The 27,832-nt window shown below is 55.8% G+C and overlaps 1 protein-coding gene across 4 annotated transcripts in view; it reads left to right on the plus strand.

Moving 5' to 3' along the window:
• RASGEF1A (RasGEF domain family member 1A) overlaps positions 1-27,832 on the plus strand; it is a 79,914-nt gene that overhangs the window by 25,467 nt on the left and 26,615 nt on the right. Inside the window, exon 1 of one of the 4 annotated variants that reach the window (XM_001490265.6) lies at positions 20,689-20,850. The exons of 2 other annotated variants lie outside the window; for them this stretch is intronic. In XM_001490265.6, the coding sequence (XP_001490315.2) occupies positions 20,833-20,850 (18 nt within the window). In that variant the 5' untranslated portion in view covers positions 20,689-20,832. Of the gene's footprint in view, positions 1-20,688; positions 20,851-27,832 lie in introns of those variants that run through there. One more of the 4 variants, XM_070228599.1, reaches the window with a different exon arrangement.

Consider the following 27,832-nt stretch of genomic DNA (forward strand, 5'->3'; position numbering starts at 1 on the left):
CTTGTGAACTCGGTGGTCCTGAGGGCAGGGGGCTGCGCCCTGGGAGGAGAGTTTGGGAGGCACATTTGCCTGCACGTTGTGCAGGTCCTGTGGGGGTTTAGAAGATGAGCAGTCAGGGGGAGGGGGAGCACCTGCTCAGGGCAGGGAGCCTGTGATGGGGGTGGGGAGGCTCCCCGGGGGTCTGCTTTCAGGGTGTTGGCACCCAGAAAGCCCCAACCAGCCACCCCTGCCACAGGGCAGGAAGGGCAGAGTCCCTGCCTCAGCCAGTCCTGGCCCTTCCTGCAGGCGAGTCTCTGGACACACGGTGAGACGGAGCCCGCAAGCACGCTGCAGAGGTGCTTGCTCAGCGGTCTACTTGATTCAGGTGGTCCTTGCAGCCTGAGCCCAGAACGGGCCTCCTGTAGTGCTGTGCAAGGTCCCCAAGCTTGGGGCAGGAGAGGGGAGAAGAGACCTTCCAAAAAGCAAGAGCACTGTGGATGCTTCGTGTGCGGCAAGAGATCCCAGTTCAGCGACTTACCCAGGCCAAGCCACCTTAGCCGACATGGGATTTGAACCCCTGCTGGGGGGTCTGACTGAGGCCTGCCTCCCCACCCCCCGCCACGATGTCCATCCATTGTCTATGTGCACGGGCTGCCCCACTCCATCCCACCTCCATGTGAATGTTCTGTGTAGCCCAGTATCCCTGCCTGGTGGCCCTCTAGCCACAGCTTGTGTACTTTTCCCTCCCTCCCCTTCTAGAAAGGGCTGCTGGATGTTGAGCCTGACCTGTCTCGAGGCCTGCCCCCCACCCCACCCCACTGTCAAAGCCCGTGACTCTTGGGGTTGAAATCCTCTGCCTTCACCACGCCTGGCTTGGGGAGAGTTGGGTCTGCTCCGTCTTGGGTGCCCTGCTCCACCTGTTGACGCCTTTTGACATGGAAATGTGTCCCCTGATGTAGAGAGTGTTTGTGTTGGGGGGCAGTGCCATGCACACGCATGGGAGGGATGCCCTGGTCAGCTCCGTCTGCTCCTCGGAGCCTGATCTGGGCAAGTCTCTGTCTGGGCCTTCGCAGCATCAGTGGGGACAGGTGCCCCTTGTGTCCCCATCCAGAACTCTGACACCATACTCCATGGCCAAGGCCAGGTGGAAGCTCGGTGCCACTCCCTTGTGTCCTTGGGGGTGCTGCTATCACCCAGCCAGGGACTCCCTGCTGCCTGTTCCCACGCTGTCAGCCATCAGACATGTCGTGGGGACTCCCGTGGCACAGCACCTTCACCACTGTCCTCTGAACCCGACGATAATGAGAGGAAACTAATACTGTGAGGGTTGGGGGGCTGGTCCAGGCCACTCTGCCAGAGGCAGAGCTGGCCCAGAGCACGGCTTCTGTTCTCATCCAGCAGCACCCTGTCCACCCTCACGGTCCAGGCCAGGCTCAGAGACAGAACCCAAGGTGCCCATCGGGCTGAGCAAGGTCGCTGAGCCGTGAGTGCTGAGGCAACGACCCAGATTTCTGACAGTCCTGATAGGACCGAGGCTCTGCAGCCACCGCACCGAGCACATTTCACAGTCTGCTCAGGGTTCGCACAATTAACAGGACTGTGCTGTGTGTCCTGGACACGTTTGGAGGTGAGATGGCACAGCTGTGGGCTCTGGGTTGACATCTCAATTTTCACAGCTGCCTGTGTCCATCACACATGCCGACGCCTCCTGCTCTGTTGCAAATGAGGAACAGTATATCAGTCTTTGTGGCTTTTTCTTTTCTTTTCAATACATGTGTGGGTGTGTTCCTGCTCCAGCGTTGGTGCCTCTGGGGGAGCTCCCTGTAAAGCCCCAAACCACGGGATAGTGAGGGGGCAGCCTGAGAGGGGGCAGCATGCAGCAGCACCCCACACTGGGGAGACTAGGGGACCTGCCTCCGAGCCCACCAGGACACTTCTCCAAGTGCTCCACGGGGCTGCTACAGGCTGATCCATGCTGCATGCCGGGACTGGGGCAGGAAGGGAAACCGAGTCTCAGCAATGGGGTCACAAACAAGTGGAGCCAGGCCCCATCCCCAGAGCAGCCTCTTCCCACAGTCCTTCCTGTTGGATTTGTGGGTTTCTGGTGCCTCCCCACCTCTTGCCTCATGGGCTGGTGTCCATCAGAGGGGGTGACCACTGCCTTCTGTGTCCTGCAGCCATGGAGGTGCCCCCAGAACGCTGGGGTTTGCAGTGCAGTTTGCTCTGCCCTGTGTGACATCCAGGCCCTGCCAACTCTTACTCTGCTTCTTGGAGCAGAGGCCCCTCCTCACACTGTCCCACCAGATGCTCAGCAGGCTGCAGGTGCCCTGCCAGCAAGTCCTTGCCCAGGACCAGGCATCTCAGTTCCTTGAGGGCTGTCCTGCCCCAGCCTCTGGCCCTCTCTTTCCCCTGCCGTAAGGAAGCTGCCCTCGGCCGGGCAGCAGGTGGGAAAACAGCTGAGCCAGATGCCCCTCAGGTGCCTTTGATGTTTTGGCCGGACCTAAGGTCTGGGCAAGGGACAGATGTAAACAGGAAGCCAACAGTGAAGAGACCTGCCTAGGGTATCTGGCCACCTTCCCCTGCTGGCTGCACACCCACACCCAGGGGTTCTCACACCTGGCTGCACGTTAGAATCCCCCTCAAGCTGGTGAGAAGTATAAATTCCCAGGCCACATCCCCAGAGACTCTGGTTTAGTCAGCGTGGGGGTGGAGCCCAGGAATCTATTTTGAGTAGTCTTGTTAGGTGGGCATGGGGGCCACTTTCTGGAACTGACTTATGCCAGACAACAGGCAGAAACTAGACCTCAGTCCATTCGGGCGATCATCTTGTGGTTGCTGAACTGGGAGCCTGGTATTCGCCTCACCCCAGCTGGGAATTGTCAAAGCTGCTTGAAGTGTCCTGTGGTGGGGACCCCCGCCCTCTGGGGTCTCCCTCAGGCCTGACCTCTGCCTCATCTGTGGGTGTGCAGTGCCGAGAGGAGGTGCTGGGCTGGGAGTTGCACCTGCCCTCTCGATTGTGCATCAAACACTGCATTTTCTAGAAGAGAAACCGAGGTTCAGAGAGGTGAAAGGCTCATGCCAGCTCACTCAGTTGGCAACGCAGAGCTGGGGACCTCAGCAGGTGGCCAGGCCCTGCTGTGTGCACTGTGCTGCCTCCCTCAGGGCTTTGCCTGAAGAAGGCACTGAATAAGCCTGCTTTAAAAATAAACTTTAAATGCATAAATGGAAACATCCGCAGAAGCACTTTCACCGAGAGATTAAGGAACAATCAGAGCCTGGAGCCACCTGCCCCAGCAAGGGCCCTCAGTCTCAGGACATGGCCTCCTACTCCGACCCCCTCCCCCACCCCTCCAACGGGATCCCTGCCCAAGACCCTCGGCCTCAGTCCCTTGAGGGCAGTGGGGTTCACTGAGAATGTCAGCCCAGATTCCTGGGGATTGAGAGTGAATTGTTATGTGCCTTCTGTCTCTTTCTAAAGAAGGTTCATTCGCAGCAGAAATCTGTAACAGCCTGAAGGAAGGCCGGGCCCACGCTGGGAGCCTGACAGCAGAGCAGGCAAGCTCATCCGCCTCTGTCCCCTGTTCTCATTCCTGTGTCCTTCCTTCTCACTGCTCGCAGTCTCCTTCCCCACACAGCGGCCCCCCTGTTCAGCAAGACATGGAGGCGGGACTCAGGCCACACTGCAAAGGGCACAGCACACAGCGGCCGGGGGGCTCCCTGCGGGCTCAGCCCATGGCTTCGAGCGCCTCTTCTAAACTGGAGGCCACGTGGTGTGTGGCAGGCAGTTTCAAACTTTCTGTAGCAGTGAAGTCCTTCTTCAAGTGAAAGAAACCCAAGATAATGCAAAATAGATCAAAGGGAACCAGCTCTATTTGAAGGGAGGTGGGGAAGGCCGCTGTGAGTCTGGTCTGGGAGACTGGCTGTTGCAGGATGGTCCCAGGAATAGTACAGCTGTGTCCTGGGAAGGGCTCGGACAGAAGGCTCCTGACCTGTGAGCCCTGCCTGGGAGCGGGGAGGCCTGGGGCTGGAAAAGCATTCTGAGCAGAGGAAACAGGCTGTGCAGGGCCCGTGGGAGAGGGAGCAGAGCCACCCGACAGCAATGAGTGTCTGGGCCTTGCTGTCCAAGTCGCCAAGTTTTGTCCTCCTTGAAGCCATTGGAGTGTTTTAAGAAGCTAGGGCAGGCAGAAGCCACACATATGATTCCATCTGTAGGGAGGTTAGCAGATGGGGAGGGGTGGGGTGGGGCGTGGCAGTGAAACAGGGGCAGGCTGGGAGGTCAGTGCCATTCCCTGGGGGAGGAGGGATGGCTGCTTGGACTAGGGCGTGCCAGTAGGGACGGACAGACAGACGGGACGTGGTCAGACATGGGGAATACAGAGCAGGCAAAGCTGCTGGGATGGGTGATGGATTGGATATGGGGCAGGGGCAAGGGCGGGGTCTTTGCAGTTCTTGGTCCTCAGCTGTAGCATCCTACTCGTTATGTGGATACAGTTTCTCAAGTCTCTCTCTTTTACACTTGCTTCCTCTAAGATTTCTCTTGTTACTTAAAGTATCTGTTTTCTCTGATTCTTCCCTTGGCCATTCGGCCTCTGGGTTTCATGCTGTTCATTCTTCTCTCTGGCCTGTTTATGCCTCCTGGACTTGGGGCTGTCTGTCCATTTTCAGGAGGGGGTCTAGGGGCCGGCTGAGCGCTCCTTCTGCTGTGTCGGGGTTGGACTGTATTGCGCAGTGTCTGGTCCCTGCGTGGAATTCCCAGGCAGAAACGGTGTGGTGAGGCGGGGCATGTCAGCACTTTGCTGTAAGGCGAGTTTGGGGCAGGGGGCTGGCTGTCAGCCACCCCCTCAGTGCCAGGGCTTGGAGAGCTTCCCACTGGGCTCCACACTGGAAGCCTGCTTAGAAGACGACTCTCCATACGGGGTCTGCCCTGCCTCCCAGCTGGGTAATGACCCGGCGGTGTCCTGTGGTGGGGGGCGGGGTGAGCCCTCCTGGGCAGCCCTCCACGTGCTATTTTGTCTACATGCCCACTGTGCCCCTGAAAGGTGGGGTTTCCTGCTGGGGCTTTTCTGTGACTTTGTCCATTCAGCTGCTCCCCATCTGCCTTCTGTTTTCCAGAAGTGTGAGTCACTCTTGTCCACCACGACCCACCCTCTTCCACAACTTTTCCTCAGTGCTCTTTTATTTCATGGAGGTTGGGAAGGGTGGAAAGCAAATGCCTGTGCTCAGTTCACCATCTTGAACTAGAAGTCAGAAGAATTTCTTCCTATAGAAAGTGCTCTTACAAATCTATAGATTCTGTTTTTTCCTCAGGCCTAAAGCCGTGGTGGCATCCTTGATCTCCCTCTCTCAAAACCCACATCTGATCAGTGAGCGAATCCTGTCCTCAGTAAAGTCCAGAGTCTGCCACCTCTCGCACCCTGCACTGCTGCCTCCCAGTCCAGCCACCCACCCGAGCACGTGGATTTTTATAGGAGCCTCTAACTGGTCTCCTGCTTTGACCTTGCCCCCTTGTCTCCCTAAATCAATCAGAGTGGCTTAAATTAGATTGTGTCATTCTCCACTCAAACCATCCAGTGGGAAGTAGAAAGTGTGTGGTGGATGAACGAGGCAGGGAACACCGCAGACAGAGAGATGCCAAGGGTCTGAAGAGGAGCCCTGTCCTGGGGCGTCCACCTGGAACCTGTGATGGAACCTTACTTAGAAACAGGGTCTTTGCAGATGGAATCAAGCTAAAATGAGGCCATACTGGATTGGGTGGGCCTTACAGCCAATGACTGCTGTCCTTGTAAGGAGAGAGAGACACGCACAGAGGGAAGAAGGCCATGTGACGATGAAGGCAGAGACTGAAGCCATATATCCACAAGCCAAGGAATGCCTGGCGTTCCCGGCAACCTCTGGAAGCTCAGAAGAGGCGGGGAAGGATTCTCCCTAGAACCTGAGAGGGAACGTGGCCCTGCTGACACCTTCATTTCAGGCTTCCAGCTCCCCAAGCTGTGAGAGAATATGTTTCTGTGTTTTAGGCCACCCAGTTCATGGTAGTTTGTACGATGACCCTCAGAAACGAATACAAGCCCTTATCACAGCCCGTTCTCACCCCTTCCCACCCTCGTGCCACCCTAGCAACACTGTGGTGGAACAGGCCGGTTCCTTGAACAGGCCACGTGTGCTTTGGCCCCACGGCCTTTGCACTTGATGTTCCCTCACATCCACACAGGTTGCTTCATTCAGGTCGTGCTGAGAAGTCACCTCATCGGAAGGGCCTTCCCTGAGGGCCCCAGGTGTATGCCTAGGCCTTTCTCCCCCATGCGCTCCTGGTCCTCGGCTGCTCTGCTCTCCCGCGGTACTTCCTGCCAGCTGGTGTGTACTCGCTGGTTTAGCGTCTGTCTTCCCTCTTGTGTAAGCCTCACGAGGGACAGGGCTTTGTTGATTGTGTTTATGACTGTGTTGCCAGTGCCTAGAACAGTGCAAGGCACATGCTCAGTATGGAATCACTGAACGAATGAATAAGAAAAAAATCCACAAACCACTTGAATAAAAGGGAAAACTCCAAAACAGACAACTGAAGAAAAAAGGACCTTTTTACCTCAGTCTCACTCACAATTAAAGAAACACAAATTAAGTCTGCACTGAGATCGTTCTCACCCATTAGATTGTAGTGAGTGTCAGGGGAATGAGTGCTGTCCTGGGACTGTAACTTGGGCCATATCTTTTCTTCTTTTTTATTTTTATTAAACTTTTTTTTTTTTTTTTTTTTTTTTTGCTGAGGAAGATTAGCCCTGAGCTAATACCTGTGCCAATCTTCCTCTACTTTATATATAGGATGCTGCCATAGCATGGCTGATGAGTGGTGTAGGTCCGCGCTGGAGGTGCAAACCCATGAACCTCGGCTGCCAAAGTGGAGCATGCCAAACTTAACCACTACACCACAGGGCTGGCCCCTCTTTTCTTCTTTTTTAAATTGAAATATATAATTCATATAACAAAATTGACACTTTTAAAGTAAATAATTCAGTGGTTTTTAGTATATTCACAGGGTTGTAGAACCATCACTGCTACTTCTGGTACATTTTCATTACCTCAAAAAGGAACCCCCATAGCCGTTAGCAGCCACTTCCCCTTCCCCACCTGCCAGCCCTTGGCAACAACTATCTAGTTTACGACTCTATGGATTTGTCTGTTCTGGACATTTCATGTAAATGGAATCATACAATATGTAACCTTTAGTGTCTAGTGTCTCTCTTAGCATGGTGTTCTCATGATGTTGTAGCGTGTACTTCATTCATCTTTGTTGCCAGGCAATATTCCATTGTATGGATATACACATTTTGTTTGTCTATTCATCAGTTGGTGGACATTGGGTTGTTTCCACCCTGTGGCTAATAAGAATAATGCTGCTGGGAACGTTTGTCTACAAGTATGTGGGCAGAAGCTTTCAAATATTTTGGCTGTATACATAGGACTGTAATTGCTGGTCACTCTATGTTTAAAATCTTAAGGAACTGCCAGACTGTTTTCCAACCAAAGTGACTGCACAATTTTGCATTGTCACCAACATTGTACAACTCCTCAACAGCTTCATTAACACTTGTTATTATCCATCTTTTTTGTTATAGCCATCCTAGTGTCTGACCCCACCCCACTATACCTTCTTTGGGCATCCCCAGGAGGTAGCACATCTCCCAGAGTTTTCCCTGTTCTGGGAAAACCAAATGAGAAGTGACCTAGACAGGTTTGTAACAGGGCACAGCGCTTTACAGTTGTCCAGCTGCTTTCAGGCTTCCTGGGCCCTCTCCACAGAGTAGGGAGGGCACGGGGCCCAGGTTCTCACAGCGAGTCTGGCCTCTCCAGGACTGATGCTCAGGATAGCCCCTGCCCCTCACCTGGCTAACCTGAGGGTGCCCAGAGGGCAGGCGACCTCAGCCTCCACCTGGCCCAGCCCCCACCCCGGGCAGGGAAACTGAGGATAGAGAGGGCACAGGAAGTGAAGGCAGCACCATCTGCTCCCTTGGAGGGCCCGGGCCAGCCATCCTAACAGTGGCGCCACAGTGGACACCAGCAGGGGCTCAGTGGACGTCCAGCAGGCAGGAAAGAGGGATTCCACCTGGGACCCACGAGTGCTGTCCCTTTAGAGCCAGAGGCAGGGGATACGCAGATGTGGAAGGCCGGGTCCCATGGCCCCATGTGGGCCCCAGGCATGTTCTACCCCCACTGGGGTTACATGGCCCTAAGGACCAAGGATTAGGTGGTGGATGGGGCAGCAGCAACAGCACTGCTGAGTCCTTCCTGCATGGAGGCCACAAGCACACAATGGGGGCATGCTGTCCTCTGGGAGGCTCCAGCACAGAGAGGGTAGCAGTGGGAGTGGGCCGGCCCCCAAGCATCTCAGTCCTCCTGCCAGGCCCATCCAACCTGCCTGCCCAGCAGCCTCAGGACTCCGCTCTGGAGAATCAGAGGTGGCCAGCTGCAGGGTCCTTAGAGAAACTGAGACCCACAGAGGGGCAAGGCTTGCCCAGGGCCCCACAACAAGCCTTATGCCCCCCGGCTAGTGGGGCCAGTCCACTGCCTGAACACAGAGCCCCGTGCCATGCGATGGCCCGTGCGAGGCCTGTTCCACAGTCACTGGGCTGGCCCTGCATCCCTTCATCTTGTGCCAGGAGGAACTACTTATGGATTCCAGCATCTGTTTATTCTTGCAGAAGCATTTTTGAAATATTGAGATAACCAAAGTCCACACAAGCCATGCTTGCATTTCCAAAATCATACTGCAGGCATTTGGACTCTGCCCAAGAAGAAAATGCCAGCAGCCCAGAGGCCAGCCCCCATCGGTGCAGGGAAAGATTCGGGGGACAGGCAGGCCCTGGCTTGGGGTTTTGAGGAGAGAGGCAGGACCCTGGGTGGTCTTGGGACATCTTCCTGGGAGTGGGGAATGACACAGACATGGGAAGACAGTGGTTCCCTTGATTCCAAGAGAAAGAGGGAATAAGTATGCCCAAGCTGCCCCTGGGTGGCTGTGGATTTCGAGAGGTGGGGAAGAAGTCAGGATTCACACCCCGAATTCACTCCACCCTAATGGCCTCAGCTCTCTTTCCCCTTTAAAAATGGAAAAAAGCCTTGATCTGCAAAGTCAGCCCTCCCCTGCAGGGGATCCTCATGCCCCCTGGCGGAGGGCCGATGCTGGGCTTGCCCTCAGCCCTGGAGGAGGGCCAGCAGGGAGGGTGGCCAGCCCCGTGACGCAGCCCTTCTGCTGTGCACATGGCTAGACTTGGTCTAAAACAGTGAAGTGCTTCCATCCAGCTGGGAAATTGTTACTGCTGGGTCAGCCCAAAGGAGTTAAAGCTGCACGGGGACTGCTCAGGGCCTGAGCGGGGCATGGCATCAGAACCCCACAAGGCCTTCCATAACAAGTGTGGAAAACTCTTAGGTACCGTGTATCTCCCTCTCCCCCACCCCCCACTTGGCCGCTCTGCTGAGCTTCTGGAGAATTCTCAGGACAGCCATAAGTGTCCAGGTATCTTTCACTACAGGCCCCTCTGTTAGTCTCCCTGTGCCTGGAACGCACTGAGCTCCTAGCAGCCTCAGGGCCTTTGCACTACTGTGCCCCCCCCACAGGCAGGCCCTTCCTGGTGACTTTACGGGACGGCTCCCACCCAGCAGCGCAATCCCCATTCCAGGCTCACCTCCCCGGGAGGCCTCCTCTGACCACAGGCTCTATGCCATCGCCTTTCTCATCACCAGCTGTGTTTTGTTCATTTGTTTACTTGTTTACCATTCCCCTACACACACCCTGAGAGCAAACTCTGAGAGCAGGGACTGTGTCTCTGAGAACTTGGCACATAGTAATGTTCATTAACTTTTAAAAAATGAATAAGTGAATAGTCTAGGAATGCAAATTATTAGCCAATTGTTGAAGAACCCACCAGTGAGGAGCTGCAGGAGGGATGCAGATCCAGGGCCCTGTGTGCCTCCTTCCTCCACACCCTCACCTGAAGCAGACATCACCAATCTAACACAGAATGTTTGATTCCATGGAGCCCAGACGTGAGCTCCAATCTTTACAGCAAGGCCCTCCAGGGAGCCACTTACTCTTCTTGAGAGGTGGTGGGAGGAAGACTAGGGTGTAAAGTGCATGTCTTGAGTGGGCTGGCAGTCCAAGGGCAAGGCCCTTGAGGATGCTCCAAGAGTCAGGAAGGCTTCCTGGAAGAGGTGACAGGGTGGGCCTGAAAGGCATTGTGGGCAGAGGGGGAAGGAGAAGGACAGTTTGGAGGGTGGGTAATAATATAAGCCTTGGAGGTAAGAATCCAGTGGACACGTCCCCAAGACAATAAAAACCAGCTTGTTTGAAGAGGAAGGTGCCTGTCAGGCTGGCTCAGAGGGCCCACTTGCCTGCCCCCAGCCAGCTCCTGCAGCATGTCCCTGCCTCGCACCAAGCAGAGCCTTTTGGTCTGCCATCTGGGGAGAGAAGCTAGCAGGATGTAAGGAGAGGAGGAGAATTGGTGAGCACTGCTGAGACCATACGCCAGAACACATTCCCAGTGGGTGCCCGGGGGTAGGGGACTCTTCCAGGTTCCTTATGACAAAGAGTGACTGGAGGTGTCTGGAGGGTGCTGCACCCATGCAGTTGTGCCGCTGCATGGTGATGCGCCATGCAGCTGATGCAGCCTTTCCTGACGCCCAACCAGTAGGGTCCCCAGACTTCTCTGACTGTCCATGCCACCCCAACTGCCCTGGGTACCCTCCCAGCCTTGGTTGCACCCAGCTGGCGGGAGCAAGTCTCCCTTCTCCAGGAGCCTGTGAAGGACCTTGAGGGTGAGTTCCCTGGTGGGCTTGCTGGTCTAGCACTGCCTCCCGCCAGGCATCCTCAAGAGGAGCACTGGAGCCTCAAGTCCTAGTTTTAGAAAAAGAACATGCATTGTGTAATGCTGATGACAGAGCCATTTATGCTCATTGGAGAAAATCTGGGAAACGCTCGACAAGGATAAATGAAGAGAAGAGGTCAGCAGGGCACAGACACTGATTAACCTTTCATTGTGTGTGTGCTTGTCTCTTGTATAGGCACACGCGCAAGCACGTGCACATGGATGCACAGGCACGTGCATGTTCGCACACAATGCATGCACACATGTACGTGCACACATGCATGCTTGCACAGTACACATGCCACTTGTGCGCTAAGCACACACATGTGCAAATACATGCACACAGAGACACATTCATGTGTACATGCACAAGGGCACACATGTACACACCTACACACACATGGGTGCACTGTGCTTTAAACCAGGCCTGCTGCCAAGGAGGGGCTGCTCTCCTGTGGGAACCCATCTCTGTCATCCATTCCTCTCCTTTTTCTACCACTGACCTTGGCCTTCCCCCAACACACGTGCTAATACTCTGTGTTATGTTTAACATTGTTTTTGCAAATTTCACAGGTGAACATTGATGACTCGGGGCTTTTTGTTGCCATGAAGCAGTTTGCTCCTTCTTGATGGATCTTTCCTGCTTCTTCATGTGTGTGTGCCTCCTCCTCTTCCGGGGTTCTGAGCTGGAGGCTCTGCAGGGTGTGCAAGGACATTCACACTTTGTCCTTGTCCCACTTTGTGTTCTCAAGGCAGTCCTCCGCTCAGGTGATGGGGCGGGTGTTGAGAGTTTTGTGTGGGGAAGGGTCTTCCTCCGTCTTTCCTTTTATGTCTCCTGCCTTTGCTGCCCCAGCGGACACTTTCCTCAGGCTCTTTATGGGAGCCTGGTTACATCATAACCTACTTCATGGGGGGGAAGTCACCTGCCCCGGCCCCTGCCTGCCTGGGCGGCCCAGCACCCTCCTCCCTGTCCTCCCACCTCCAGCTCCATCCTCCAGCCCCCGCGGCTGCCCTGAGCCTCACTGGGTCCCGCTGCCCTGTGCCCCTGCCCTGTGCCCCGGCTGTCCTTTCTTTGAGTGGCTCCTCACTGTCCCCTCTGTGTGTTTGCACTGGCTGACTCTCTGTCCTGTGACCCCATGTGGACCCTTAGCTGCAATCTGAGTTCTGATGCGGTCTCCCGGAGCATCCACTCCCCACGCTCGCTGGGAGGCAGGATCCCTGAGGACAGGGCCTTTTTAGCAAGTTCTGGGGAGGTTTGGTCAGGTGTGAGAGCCCCCGTCTGGAGAGCACCTCCCAGCCCAGCGTTCCGGCCTTTCCTCCCACTCCTGTGTCTGTGACAGCTCCATGGTGCAGCTGAGTCCTGGATGGGAGGGTGGCCATGGACCCCTGGCCTGCAGAGCCAGCACAGAGCGGGCCCAGGACGTGACTTCAGGAAGAGCTTCAGGAGACACCTGTGTCCTCTTGGCCTCTAGGAGGTGGAAGCGGATGGACGGATTCACGGAAGCCTCATGTGAACAGACATTACGAAGCCTCTGTGGCACCTACCCCATCTCCCAAAGGAGCACGTTTGTGCACATGGAGAGTCTGATTCTCAGATGATTGAGGAGAGATGCACATTTACCGTTCTGGCCGGTGGCTCTGTTCCAGGAGCACCTGGAAGCAAGGCTGCCTCCACCCCGGCTTCCTGCCTGGCAGGGGCCTCTTCCAGGGTGGCCCTGCCCCAGAGGCTGCACTTGTGTGGGGCAAACACGTGGGCAGGGCCAGTGCCACAGAACCACAGCTGGACCAGGATGGGCAGCAGACAAAGCAGATGGCCAGCCAACACAAGGGGCATTAGAAGGGCCTTCCTCAGCCACTGCAGGGTGTCCTGGAGCGCTTGGGAGAAAGCAGCCCTGTGGTCAAACACCTCTGAGAAATGCTCTGTCCAGTGCTCCCTACAGAATGCAGCTGCCACATGCGCAGGTTCCAGGCTGGTGGGCGGCTGGACTGAGAGCCAGCACGCTTTCTGCGAGCCAGTATGCCCTGCTGGGGCAAGGGGTGCTTTTTTCTAATTCTCACGAAGGCGCTGTAAGGACTAGAAGCATTTCCAGTGCTGCTCGGATCTACATGACGCCGAGAAGCCCTGGGTGGAGAGCCCAGTGCTTACCCACGTTGATCCCAGAACCCAGCTCTCCTGCAGCCCTGGGGACCAGAGTGCCCTTGGGGAGTGCTGGCCGCAGGTCACAAGATTCCCAGGAGGCAGGCCAGCCCCTTGTTTGCACCACCTTGCTTTGCGGCCTCGTGTGGGCCCGAACTCTGCTCTGGGCCCAGTCTCCTCACCTGTGAGATGTGTGGAGATTGTGCTCAAACTGCATTGGTTTATGGGTTGGTGCAAACCCAGACAGCAGCTCCACCCTGGGGCACACTGCTCGGTGCTCCTTGTCAGGGTGACCGACGGGGATGGGGCAGGTGTGAAAGAGAGTAGGCTGGAGGCACCTGGGGAGTGACACCCTGGGATGAAGTGGAAGCACAGTGGTCTGGGGCATCTGCACTCACCCTTCCTCTGGCCTTCAGATGTTGACGGCCAGCTTCCCAGCTCCTGGATGGCTGTGCACCTGGGAACAAGGGCCTCAGGGCCTCAGTCTCCCTCCCTGTACAATGGAGAAAGGGGAGGTGCTAATCCAGGTGGTCCCTCTCTCTACCCTCGCAGCTCCTGCCATGTTGTCCCTGATTCGGTTCACCAGACACCCCGCCTCTCTCCCAGCAGCCGGGACAATTGTGTGCCTACACATCCTGCATACTTTCCTCAGCCCTTGCCACCCTCCTGGGGACACCTTACAGCCTCCTCTGCCTGCATGAGAACCAGCATCCACCCAAATCGTATTTGGTTGTCAACATCATTTTGTGAGAAAGAACGTCATGAGTCCTATTTTTGAGTGAGGGACTGAGGCTCACAGAAGCTGTGACCTGGCCAAAGGCCGTCTGCTATGACATCACAGTCCAGGCAGCTGGCCATGAGTCCCAGGCACTTCCTACTTCACCACCAAACTCTCCTGGAGAGGAGAGGCCAGAGGACTGCTCAGCCCAAGGTCATGGGCCTTCAGAGGGCCCAGCCTCAGGATCTCTGTGCCCCAAGTCCTGGGACTCTGCAGGACTCAGAATTCTCACCTCAGACCTGACCTCCATGTGACACCCCAAGGTCAGCTTCCCTGAGGCAGAGCTTCCAAACCTGGAGGCTATATCCCCTTCACAAAGGGAATGTTCTCTCAGGACGACCAGCGCTGATTATGGAACCAGGCCCCTCAATGTCAGGGCGGCTTTTCAGCAGGGCCACACATCTGTGTCAAAGGAACGGGAACTTTTAGGGTGCAGCCGGCAGGTGGGGCCTCGCTGCTCCAGTCTGGCGGGCATCTGACTTTGGTGAGCAGCCAGCTTCCTCTGCAGCTTCTGCTGCTGGCACTCGCTGAGAGGCATGTCTGGGCTTCCTTCAGGGGTTCCTCTCCCCACCTTTCCCCAGGAGTGTCCGCTGCTCTCAGAAGATAAATGCTGGTGGCTGGTCACACACAAAGAGGAGGAGGCAACCTCACACCAGAAGCTGGCCCGGGCCAGGGAGTGTCATCCAAAGGGAAGCCTTGCTTCTGAGAAATGTATTTATTTCTTTGTGAGCAGGAGCCTGAGTGTGGCCTCTCTGGGGCCTTTGGGTGGGGCCATGCAAAGGGCTGGCGTGTGGCCTCAGAAGCCCTGGTGGTACCTGTTCACAGACCACCCTTGATCGGAGTCCTGGTCCCCAGTGAGCTGGCCCACCCATCCGTGGGTACCAGGGCATCAGCCCCCGGGCCCCTGCAGGCCACCCTGCAGGTTGCTCCACCTCTTCCTGGTGGTCTCCTCTGCTTCACGCTCTGCCCACCTCTGCCAGCCAGGACTGATGGGGACTCAGTGTAAAGGGGCAGCAGGACCCTGGGAGCATGCCCAGAGAGGAGCACTGCTAGGAACTGACCTCTGTCCCTTCCCTGGTGGGACGGGACCCAGAGGTGCTCTCACCCAGGCCTGCCTCTTTCTCTTCCTCCCTCCACAGCCTGTGTTCCACTGAAGGCCTCATCTGGCTGGAGGAAGGCCCCTCCTCCCTCGCCGCTGCATTTTCTTCCTCTCGGGTGGCAGAAGCCAGGCCACAAGCACGGAGGGAGGGATTGTTCTCCTGACACGCCCCCAGCTCCCTTTCCAAAGGGCATGTTCTCTGATAGTCCAGCACCTCCTGGCACCCTTTGTGGGAGCAGGGTCCCCGTTCTGAGCACCAGGATTTCTATGTCCTCCCAGCCTTGCCCACCAGGGCCACCCAGGCCCTTCCCCAGCCCCCAGGACCCTCTGGGTCTGGCCAGGCCCCCTGGGGAATTGTGCCATCTGGATGCAGACGCAGGACATCTGTAGAGTAGACAGAGAGGGTGAGTGGGAACCTGGCTGAGTGAAGGGTGGGTGTTTAGGGGCCTCTGGTCCGCGGGGGTGTTTCAGTGGTCAAGGGCTCTACAGGCCCTTCCAGGTAAGCATCCTGTTTTCCCAAGGTGGGTTCTGAGGCACAGAGGTGAAGTGGCGCCTGGCGACCCAGCACCGTGCCCGAGGAAGCCCTGTCTATGACCTGGGAGTGTGGGCTGCGTCCAGCCTGGAGGGAGGGCTGCTCCTTGCCAGGCCCTGCCACGTGTGTCTTTGGGGAAGGGCTGAATTCTCTGCCCAGCTCAGTAGGACATGGTGCTCTGTGCTGTGAGCTCCTGCAATCTGGCGGCTCACAGGCACACCTCTCTCTCATTAGCCCCATCGCTTTGCCTGCCCCTGCTGTTGGGGCCTCACCTAGCCCACCCTGCCCCTCAGTCCTCCAGCCACGCACTAGTCCCTGTGCATGGCAGGGTGGGGTGGGCATGGAGAGGGCTGGGCCAAGGGGAAGGGAGCCGTGCTGCGGGTACTGTGACAACACTGTGGTCAGCTAAGGTCCCTTCTCCACCTGCTTGGCTCCCAGTCTGTTGACAGGAGAGTGGTGACAGGGCCTGGGTGCAGGCAGCGGTACCGTCCTGAGCAGCCTGTCCAGTTAGTTACAGTTAGTTACACGCCCAGTTGTATGTGTGTGACTAATTACACATGGGGCAGGCGGCTGTCCGCTGATCTGTGATGGGTCAGCACAAAGGGGAGGGCCACAGTCAAAGGCAAGCGGTGGCTGTGGGGAGGGGCCCATTGAGGTTTCTGACCCACTGGGGCCTATATATTTAGGCAGAGCAGTAACCTCTGTGCTATGAGGGACCATCAGGAGGGTCAGCTGTCCCCTCCCCTTTTGCCCCTTCCACCTGTTGCTCTGGTGGTGCCTAAAACCAGTAGTGATTCGTTTGCTTAGAATATTATCCTCCAAAAGAGAGTATTCATGGGACAGTGGTAGGGAAATGCAGAGGCCTGGATGAGTCCCCCAGTGGATATCAAGTCGTGCCCAACTGGTCCAGGTCCCTTGGGGACAGTGTCAGCAGCTGAGAGAATCAGCTCCCTGCCCCTCCCGGGTGTCGGGCACACCGGCCATGAAACTCATGGTGTGATTGGGTGTGAGCGCCACAGGGTGACCAGTGACCCCTCCAAGAGTGCTGACCGGCACTCAGGCCACACAGTGTCCCATGGGTTCTTGTTAAGCGTTCTTAGCAAGGGCCTCCAGTAGACCGTCGCTGAGAGCATGTGGCCGGGCCGTCTCCCAGGGCAGCAGATAGCCTCTGGACAGCTCAAGCCCTCGGAACTAAACACTGGAGGCATTTCTAGAGCTCACCAAGCACTTGATTCATTTTGCTTTGTGTTTGGCCAGCCACCCTGTGAGTTGAATGTCGTGAACCCTACTTCCTACTCGGGAAATAACTCAGAGAGGTGCACGCCTCACCCATCACACTCGGGTGGGAGCCAAAGCTCTGCCTGCATGGCTGCCCTGGTGATGGTGCAGCTGGTGGGGGGCGGGGTGGCCTCAACTGGGCAGTGTGGAGCGAGAGTCAGTGCAGGAAGCAGAGCCCAACTGTCATCTGCTCCGTCACTCTCGGTGCCCACTCCTGTGTGGTCCCACGGGTGCCATACAGACTTTCACCTGTGCCTGCTGGCAGCCTGGCCTCCCCCACCCAGGAACCCTAGCTTCTGAGGTCTTGGCCTCTGCAGGATCTTTGTCGTGATCCTTGTCAACAACCCCTGTGGGGCACTTGGTTTCTGTGTCCTGTTCTGCAAGGTCAGTCACCCCACCTTAGGCCACCTCCCATCTTCCAAAACCAAAACCTTGCAGGCTGTACCTTTTTAAAGGAGGGAGCAGGCGTTTTCACCAGAGGGGCCTTTGGTCTTGGGGGAATGAGGAGAGGGAGGCCGAGACCCCCAGTGTCCCTAGAAAGCTCCTTCCCCCAAGCCAGCTTCTCTGAGGTGTGGCCCACAGTGGACTTGGAAGGGCCCTGGGGCTCGGACAGCTTTGCCCGCTTTGCCTAGGATGTTGTTTCTTATTTTTTTCTTTCTCAATTTTTTTTTTAACATAAATTGTTTTGAAGTGTAATGTACATACAGAAAAGTGCATGAGTCCTAAGTGTTGCAGCTCAGTGAGTTTTCATGGGGTGAATACATGGGTCTCGGGCACCCCGCCCCTGCAGCGGCCCCTGCAGAGCTGGTTGTGCATGGGATCCTGAGTAGATGTTCTTTTGTGCCTGGTTTCTTTTTGCTCCACGTGATGGTGGTGAGACTGGTCCTTGTGGGTGGTCATCTGCACCCATTTCCATTGCCTTGGGGTGCCCCCCTGAGTGAATACACCACAGCTTGCTGTGGAGGGCGACTGAGGGGCTTCTGTTTGGAGCCATAGTGAGTAGTGCTGCTGTAAACACTCCTGGGTGTGTCTTTTGGTGTGAGTATGTAAGCATTTCTGGCACCCAGGGAGGAATTTCTAGGCCTGCATATGCTCGGCTTTCATAGGGACTATCTTCCCACGTGGCTTTACGGGTTCACACTCCCACCACCAGCCGCTAGGAGTTTCCATTGCGCCACGTCTTGCCAGCACGTGGCATTTTCTGCCTTTTCATTTTAGCCATTCCGGTGGGTGTACGGCAGTGTCACACTGTGGTTTAATTTCCCTTCCCCGATGACTAATGAAACTCAATGCTTTTTTGTATGTTTATCACCTTTTCGGATATCCTTTTTTGTGAAGTACCTCTTCATGTCTTTTGTCCATTTTTAAAAAAATTGAGTCTTCTGACTTTTTAAAATCTGTATGAGTTCTTTATATATTAATTTGTTTGAGTCCTGTGCTGGATATACACATCTGTCTCTCTATCTGCTCATGTGTACAGAGACACACAGACACACACACACACTTATTCAATCGGTGTTGAGAGCCCCCATGTGCCAACATGTCACAGTCACTGCGGCACAGCCGTGAACAGAACAAAGGCCCTGTCCTCATGGGGCTTGGATCCTCCCCAGAGAAGACCAATAAATAAGGAAGTAGAAAGACTGTCAGACTGCGGTAACTGTGCAGAGAAATGTTCAGTGGGAGAGGAAGTGCGGGAGCGGAGGGTAACACTGTAAATATGTCACGGAGAAGGTGACATGTCAGTAAAGATTTAAGGGGGAGAGCCACTAGATGCCTGGGGAGCATGGCACGCAGAAGGAGGGCGGCAGGGTCTGCTAGGGGGCTGGCGCAGAGCAAACGAGGGGTGAGTGGGGTGGGAGGTTTCAAATGGGGTCAGGTCAGCAGAGCCTGGGGGGCCACTAGAATCTGGCTTTCATTCCACTGGGGGTTCTGGACAAAGGAGGGACAGGACCTGACTCCGGTTTTAATAGGGCCCCTTGGGCTGCCATGCTGAGGCAGAAATGGTGGAAGCAGGGAGACTAATTAGGAGCCTGTGGCAGTAGGTCCAGCCTCTTGTCCCAGTTTCCCATCTGTCCCAGGTGTCTGCACTCTGAGGACGTCCAGAATCACTGTCGTCCCAGAATCAGGCATCCCTGCTCTTTGCTCTGCCATCTTCCGAGCGTCCTCTAATGGCTGTGGGATAGATGCAGTGTTCCTGGCCTCACATCCAGCCCCCATCATCTGGGGTGTCTCTTCCTATGTGCCTTGTCTTTCCAGAAGGTCCCAGCGGATGTCCACTGGCCACACCACACCTGGCTTGTTCTCCACTTCCCTAAAGCTGACTCTGGCAAGGTAATGGGGTTCCTCTGTCAGTCTCCACAAGCCCTCCCTGCAGGACCTTGCTCCCTGTACCCAATCCCACCCCCAGCTTCAAGCAGGGGGACACCTGGCAGGAGTCAGCCCTGGCATGCCCATCTCCCCGCCTCCTTGGCACCAGGAAGCACATAGAGGTAGTCATAAGTCAGCTGCAGAGGCCACTGTGAGCTTTGCATCCTCCAGCTAGCCTGAGATGAGACGCAGAAGCAGCAGGGGGAGGACAGTGTGAAAGCTTGGGGGGCTGATGTGCTGGCAGCTGGCAGTCCTGGCTATTTCTGCCTGGTGCTCCCTCCCCCACCACTGCCCACCCACGGGAGCAACAAGGCCCGTAGTCAATAGTGCAGGTGCTACAGCCGTCAGAGCTGGGTTTCAGTCCAGTGGAGAAAGTGGGAGTTGGGGTGGGCAGAGCTCCGAGACAAGGACACCTGTCTCCAAACTCCTGCATCCTCTTGGGGGAGGCCAGTGAAGGGACTCAGCACAGCCCCTAATTCCTCAAGACAGAAATAACTGTCCACCAAGACAGCCTGGTGGCCCATCTTGCTGCTGGTAACAGAGCAGGCAAATGAGAAGGGGTACCTGGGAGGAGAGAGGGTTGTCTCACAAGGCTGCTGGGCAGCAGGCGGGGTGTGTGTGGGGGGGCAGCATCCTGGGACACTGACAGGGTCACCTCTGCCCATCCAGGCCCTGGGGCTTGCTCATGAGCTCTCCTGGGCTGGTCTCAGCTTCTCTCTGGGCATCCCCTCCCTTTAACGTGCAAGCTGAGCATGTCGCTTGGTCCTCTCTAGTGGTGACTCCCCCAGAATCCTCCCCAGCTCCCTCTTCCAACTCAGCCTCTGGGCCCTCCAATACCAGCTCTCCCAGAGTGAGTGTTCTGCCGTCAGTCCATCTTTTCCATCCGAATTCTCAGAGCCTGGGTGGCGGGCCACTGCAGGAACACGGCGGAAGGGGAGACCCGTCACCTGACAGGATTCCTTCTGAGTGCTGGGGCTCCTGTGCCACATGCCAGGCCCGCCCCACGCCGTATCTCAGATGAGCCCTCTCACAAAATCGGCTGCCATGTCCCTCGTGTTCACTCAAGGAAGTGGAAGGACAGAGAGTTCTGAGTGACGTTCGAGGCCAGAGCTATATGTAGTAAGTGTTCCGTCAAGGGAAGCATTCAAACCAAACGCGGGCTAAGCGCCTGCCCGTAGCTCTGCAGTGGACATCGACAAAGAGGTGAGGGCGGGGAGGGGAAGAGAGGATCGAGGGAGGAGGTGGGGCGCAGGGGGCTCTCTGTGAGCGGGATCTCACCAGCACAACCGCTCCCATCGCGCGCTGAGCCCTGACCCACACAGCGCCCCTACTCCTAATGGCACAGCCCGCCCGGCGCACGCAGCACAGACACCTTGGCCCCCCGCACTCCCGGCACCCCCAAACCCGGAGCCAGGCCGGTGCGCCCGGCCCAGGCGGCGCCCCTCGCCACGCCCGAACCCCAGGATCTTCGCCGCCGCCCTCCAAGCGGCGCCCGGCCCCTCCTGTCCCTTCCCTCCCCAGCCCTGCTGCGCCGCGACCCCCGCGCCCCCCTCGGCCCGGCCCGGCCCGGCCCTGGCCCGACCTCGCTGTTCGTCGGCCCCGCGGCTCAGGCGCACCCAGCCCCGCCCTGTGCTCCGGGCCCCGCCCCGGCCCCGCCCCGCCGGAGGCTGCGAGCGGGAGGGAGGCGGGCGTGGGGAAGTCCGCGGGCGGGGTCGGGGGGCGGGGGCTTCCTCGCGCCGGCAGAGGAGCTGCCGCACGAGGCACGCCGGCTTTGCCGGGGGACAGCGCGGGGACCTGGCAGCCAGGATGTTTCTGGAGCCTCAGGTAGGGCTGCGGCTCGTGGCAGGTGCGGGGCGGCGGGTCGCGGAGGCAGCGACGTGGGCGCGCTCGCAGGGCAGCCCGGTGGTTGCGGCAGCACCGCGGAGCTGGGGGTTCCTCCGCCGCCGAGCTCAGGAAGGGGTGCTGCCCTCCCGGCGAGGAATGCGACCATCTGGAACATCTATGGCCGTGGCCGGAGGCAGCCTGTCCTTGGGAAGCACTCCCTCTACGTGTCCCCATTGGGGCACCTGTTGCCAGGTGGGCGGCGCCCGGAGCTCAGAACGGGTGGGCTGCTCAGGCTGCCACTGCCCTTTCTGGCATGGCCTGCAGTCGCCGGTGATTGTCTATGGCTGAGCGGCACCTGCAAAGCTGATAGGGACCCCTGTGGGGTGAACAGGCCCTGGGAGGCAGGAGACAGCGACCCCAGCAGCGCGCCGACGGTAAAGTGGCCGCTCCGGGACGGGCTTGTAAGAGCCAGGATGACCCTGGATCCTTCCCCAGACTCGAGGATTCCAGAACCACTGTGTACCCTGGAGGAGGTGCCAAGGAGAGGAGGAGGTGTGCGATGCAGTGAACATGTGGGAGGTGTGTATGTGTGTATGTGCGATGTGTGGGCACGAGTGAGAGTAGGTGAAGATGCGGGCACGTTTATATACGGGTGTGTGAGAGCGGCAGAAGTGTGTGGGGCAGGATTGTGCCTGCTTGGGCCCACAAGGAGAGTGAGCTCCGAGTGGGGCTTCGGGGAGTGTGGACTCTAAGGTGAGGGGTAGCTTCCTTTCTACAGGAAAGGAGGCTGGGAACCTGTCCAGGAGTTAATCCTGAGCATGAGGCAGTGTCGCATTCCCATGGCTGTTTGTTCCACGGGTGTCTTCGAGGGGGACCTCCCGTTGTGGCTCAGGTGCAGTATGGTTGAGCTGCAGCCTGCTGCTGCTGTTCCCCACCCCCTTCTCATGGAACTGACCACCAGCCCGGCACAGCCCTGGACCTCAGGCCCAGGGCACATGGGGGTGCAGAAGGGGCCTCAGCTGGGCTGGCCAGCCCTGGCTGTGCCAAAGAAGCAGGTCTTATTTGTTCTTTTGTTTGTTCACATGTTCAGCACACATTTATTGAGCACCTGCTGTGTGCAGGCACTGTGGATTCGGCAGAGACCCAAATACACCACTTATATTAGTATAGCACATGTCATGGAGCTCACCTTCTAGCTAGGGAGACAGGAGAAAAAGCCTGATCAGTAAATAAAATGTAGACTGTCGCGTGGTGATAAGTGCTAAAGAGCAAAACTGCAGCAGGGAAGAGGAATAGAGCATATCCTGGTGCACAGTCAGGAGAGTTTAGGTTATCTGCAGTAACAAAACAGGCCCCCGGTCTGGTGGCTTCCAACAGCACAGTGGAATTTTTGCTCACGTGCGTGACCATCGTGGGTTGGCATGCCTTCCTCACTCAAGATGCTGGGCTGATGGGTCCGCATGGCAGGGGGAGAGAGGCTCCTGCACTAGCATTTTAATGCCCCAGCTCAGTGCCACATGTCACTTCTACTCACTGCTCTTGAGCCAGATGAGTCACATGACCCCACCCAACCACACTACGACCTGTGGTGACAATCCTGCTCAGCCTGGCAAGAAGGGGCTGACACCTTTGGTGCTGAACATACTGACCACCAGTGTGTGGGTGCTGTTTGTACTTTGGGTACAGTGGTCAGGGGAGGCCTCACCATGTGTTACATGTCCATGAGGACTTGTTGGAGGCTAGCAAGGGAGATAAGTGACAGTGGGAGCAGAGGGACACGTAAGGAAAAGGCCAGGCAGGGCTTTGAAGAGGAAGCTGCCTGTGTGTCAAGGGCTAGACTGGAGGCCGGGTGTCACGAGCAGAGCAGGTAAGAGGTCAGTGGGGCCCACGCAGTGGCCCAGGGCCTCAGACCCGGGAGGTAGCAGTGGAGAAGGAAAGAAGGGCTGATTTGGACATGCTCTAAAGGTAAAGCAAGAGGCCTTGCTGGTGGCAGGGATGTGGTGCTGGAGATGGAGAGGAGGTAGGCTCATTCCAGGAAGGAGGGCGTTGTGCTCAGTGGAGGCAGGAGAGGATGCAGGTGGAGCAGGTGGGACAGGCAGGAAGCAGGGACAGTTTGACAGCTCCAGGGGGATGCCACCTGGCAGTGGGATGGGCGCTCTGGAGTTCAGGCTGGCCTGGAGTACTCTGTCCTGCAGGTCCCTTGCTACCTCCTGGCCACGCTACCTACACCCGCCCCTGCTGGCTCAGGACAGCCTGGCCCTGGGCCCAGCCTACCTCCAGCACTGTACCTCCATCTTGCTGAGCCTGCCTGCTTGATGTAGGGGGCCTTCGTGTGAGCTCCACCAGAGGAGGGAGGGCAAGTTGAGGGGGCTACGGCATCTTGTGTTGACCTGGCTGCCGTGTGCACTGGGGGCTGGCCAGGGTGCAGGAGCACTGGGGACAGCACTGCCTGCAGATGCACAGGGCCCACAGTGATGTGGAGTCTTTGAGGGCTGGGCAGTCTGGGAGGGCCACCTGGGGGAGAGAGTCATACGTTGGCTTTGCGATGGGTAGAGTTAGACTCAGGGGCAACATGGCCCAAGATGGAGCTGGGGTGTGTGGAAGTGGCCTGCACCCTCCACATCTGGGCTCCAGGGGAGCTGCTGGTGAGTGAGCAGAGCAGGGTCGGATCTGTTGGGACTTGGATATCAGCCAGGAGACCTGTTATCTCTCCATGCTCCTTCTTTCTTACCCCACTGGAAAACCCCTGGTCATCCTTGGAAGCCCATCTCGAAATCACCTCCTTCAGGAAGCCCTCCCTGACTTCTCCCTACAGAGTTAGTTCCCCCACCCTCCTGCCTCCTCGGCACCCATCGCATACCCATAATCCCGAGTTGCTCACACTGCACTGTGGTGTTACATCTGCCTCCCCTGGCAGGCACCAAGGTCCACGGGTTCTTCCATTTCCAAGTGTATGGCCCAGGTCAGTAGGGCCTCATTGATGTTTGTTGACAGAATCAGTGAGGAAGGAAGGAAGGAATAAACACAAAGGCTGGAAATGGCCTATGGAGACTGCCCAGTTTTGCCTCCCTGTTTACACATGGGGAAATTGAGGTCCACAGTGGTCGCGGCTTCCCTGAGTTCAGCCAGGAGGTCAGAGATCAGAGCTGGCTCCTAGATCTGATGCCTCTTCTATGCTAGGTTCTGGGCTGCCTGGGTCCCTGTGGGTTCCAGGACAAGGAGGAGCCCAGAGGCAGACAGATTGAGGGGCCCAGAGGTGAGCCATCAGGTGGGAGCACATGGACCACAGCAGTGGGGTCTTGGGAGGAGGAAGGCAGGCAGAGGTCTCCACAGGGGCCCTTGGCTTCTCTCCCCTCCGCAGCCCTGCAGCTTCCAAAGGCTCTAGCTCCGTGGCCACACGGCTGGTCTGGCCGCGGCCAGCCATGCTTCTCAGCCTCCAGTGGAACATTGCCTCCCCCGCTGTCCTGCTCACAGTGCCTGCCGGGCCGGCCAGGCCAAGCCCACGGCATTTCCCAAATGTCAGTGTGGCTGCCACCACGAGCCGCCCCCTGCCCGTGGTGGGGCCAGCGAGTGTGAGTCAGAGGACCTGGGAGCCAGCTCACAGGTCTCCTTTAACTCTCACTGTTAAAGGAGGTCACTGTTCCAGTGGCACAAGTGGAGGCCGAGGCTCCAAGGTAGAAGGCTGCAGCAGCACCAGGAACAGGGGAGCCCACCCCAGAGCCTGGCCTCCCTGGGGACAGTGGGGTCACATACCACTTGGAAGAATGACAGCAAGTTCCTAGAGGATGCTGGAAACCAGCAGTGCCCAGCCCAGAGGGCGGAATGGTGTGTGTTGTGGGTTCCTGGCCAGGAAAGGGGGCTGTGGGCTGGGTGGCTGACCTGGGGGGCAGAGCAGGCCCACTAGGGACAACGTGTCCCTGGCCAATGGCTGGGAGACCTGCAGAGCCAGGAGACCCCAAGGCACGTAGGCACACAGCTCACCCCGTGTCACTGGAGTCAGCATTGCCGCATGTGCTCCACGTGGACTGAGTGGGGATGTCTTTGGGGATTGGGACACCTGTACCCAGGGGAGGTAGATAGGTGAGTATTGATTTAAAAAAAACGTATGTTAAGTAACTGGTAATTAAACTCTCTTATTATTTTAAACAAATTTTCAGTGTGGCTTCCTGGAAAACCCTAGAAATTAATCCCGTTACCTGCACAGAAGCAACATTGTATCTTTTCATTTTTAATGTGTCTTTTATTTATTTCTTATCTTATTGTGTTTTCTAGAAGGTGGAAGGCAACGTTAAATAATAGCATCCTCCTTGGCTTGATCTGCATTTTAATGAGACACCCTCTAATGTTTTACTGTTAAGTCTGTAATTGGCCCTAAATTTCGAATAGATTTTCTTCATCATGAACTCCTATGCTCCATTCCTACATTAATTGCTGAGAGTGTACACCAAGAATGGATATTCAGTTTTATCAGAGGCTTTCTTGTGTCTAGCAAAATCATCAAATTCCTTTCCTCCTTGGGCCTATTAATGTGTTGACTTATAGCTTTTCTGAACTAAATCATCCTCATGTTCCCGGAATAAATCCCACTGGGTCAGCCTCGATTGTGCTTTAAAATGCTTACTGATCTGTTGCTTAGGGTATTTTTCATCTATATTCATAGGTAAGAATTTATACGTACGTTCCTATTAGGGGACATATTTGTCACATTTATAAATCACAGTTATGTTAGTTTCATGAAATGAATAGAAAAGGTTTTCAATATGAATTGTGGAGTTGAAATAGTTTAAATATCATAAAATTATCTTATTCTCCAAGGCTTGAAATAATTCATTTTGGAAACTCTCTCAGCCAGGGCTTGCTTTTTATTTTTCCCTGAGGTTAGTTGGCTGTCGACTTACTTAATTTGTACTGTGGTTATTGGTCTTTTTGGGTTCTAAACATTTTTAGTCCATTTTGGTTATTTATATTTTCTAGATTGTATCCCAGTTCAAAATGCTTCCAGACCTTTTAGCACAGATTTACAGTCTATTCTTTTAAAGTTTCTTCTCCCTATTCATGGTTAGATCCCCTTTTTCATGCCTAATAGCTATATTTTTGCATTTCCTCTCTCCTTCCCTCCTTCTCTACCCCCTCCCTGCCTTCCTTCCCTCTCTCCCAACCTCCTTCCTTTCCTCCATTCTTTTGTTGATTAGAATTGCCAGAGGTTGATCTTTTTAATTTATGTTTTCAAAAGAAAATCAGCTCTTGAATTTAATCAGCAATTCTACTCTTTTCTTTGATTAAATCCACTAATTTATCTTTTAGTTATTCCTTTCCCTAGTTTTCTTTGCTGTACGTCTGTTTTACTTAGAAGCTCTCTTTTAGCCTTTTGAATCAAGTGCCTAGTTCATTTATTTTCATTTTTTCTTGTTTATTTAAAATATATTGAAGTCTATGAATTTTTCTCTGAGTACAGCTTTGGCCGTACACATCAAATTTCATAAGGAGTTTTCTTATAAGGGTTATTTTTCTGATGTGTCTGTAATTGGAGTTTTGATTGTTTCTTTAGCACAGATATGATGTAGGGAAATTTCTTTTAATTTTTTGGTACACTTTTTTTATTAATGTCCAACTGTGTTATGTCCACGTCATTCTGTCACCCATACGTTTTGTTTTTTTTTTGAGGAAGATTAACCCTGACCTAACTGCTGCCAATCCTCCTCTTTTTGCTGAGGAAGACTAGCCCTGAGCTAACATCATGCCCATCTTCCTCTACTTTATATGTGGGACGCCTACCACAGCTTGGCGTGCCAGGCAGTTCCATGTCCACACCCGGGATCCGACCTGGCAAACCCTGGGCCACCGAAGTGGAACGTGTGCACTTAACCACTGCACCACTGGGCCGGCCCCTATCACCCATACATTTATGTTTGGAGACTCTATCAAGGTTTCATTGGTGATGCGACATATGAACAGTGTGGATGAATATTCTGGATAGAATATGCCTTTCTGTTTTTAGGCCATGGATTTCATGTATTCTCTTTATGTCTCCATTCTCCCATTTCAGGAGAATGCACTGCAGCGTTTTCATCCCTTCCACTGTTCCTTCCACTGCTCATCTCTTTGGGTATCCCTCACTTGTCAGGAATTGTTGTTCTGCCTGTCTGTCTTGTCCAGGAAGGCAGCTCACCACATTGTAAGTGAGCTTGGGCACAGGGCCCGTTTCCTAGGCACAGCAGGGCAGGTGTGTTCTCTGGCTGCCTTTCACTTTCAACTCTTAGTGGAAAGCTCCAGCCTGCAGGCGGGAGACCTGGGCTGGGTTCCTGGCTCTGCCCTGCCAAACTGTGTGGCTTCAGGCTGTCCTGAGCCTCCTCTGCTGCACCTCATCTGGCAAGAGGACCATCATGCCTTGGAGGGTGCTATGGGGATGTGTAAGATGGCCCAGTAGGTGGGAAGCCCTCTGTGAATGTCACTCATTGACAGTGAGGCTGCTGGGCCGTTCAGGGAGGGCCTGGATCTATGCTGCACTCACAGGCCCCGCTCTGCACATTCCATGTAGGGGGCTCTTTCTGGGCCAGGCCTTGTCCATCTCTCAGGAGCCCTGGCTGGTTCCCACCTGCCTTGGCCTTGCACCTGCTCTCCCTCCTCCTGAGCCTGTACTGATGGCCCTGGGTTTCATGTCATCATGGTGGTCACACTCACTGGGGTTCAAGTCCAAGCTCCCCTACTTTGGTGCTGTATGCCCCAGGGTGGATGACTTCAGCCCTTTGGGCCCTTGTTCCTTCATCTGGAAAATGGGACAGCAGCGTGTGCAGTGTGGTGCGTGGGGAAGGGCTCTGCCTTGAGGAGGGATGGTGGCCACTGGTACTCCAGTGGACTGGCCAGGTTCTGGCCACCTGGTAACAAGCTCCCAGGGCCAGGGGATGTGGGGTGTGTGGCAGGAAAGCTGCTGGTGTGCACAGCACAGGGAGTGGGAGATGTTTTTGTTGGAGGGTCAAGACAC

The sequence above is a fragment of the Equus caballus genome, chromosome 1, assembly GCF_041296265.1.
Source record: "Equus caballus isolate H_3958 breed thoroughbred chromosome 1, TB-T2T, whole genome shotgun sequence".
Taxonomy (NCBI): domain Eukaryota; kingdom Metazoa; phylum Chordata; class Mammalia; order Perissodactyla; family Equidae; genus Equus; species Equus caballus.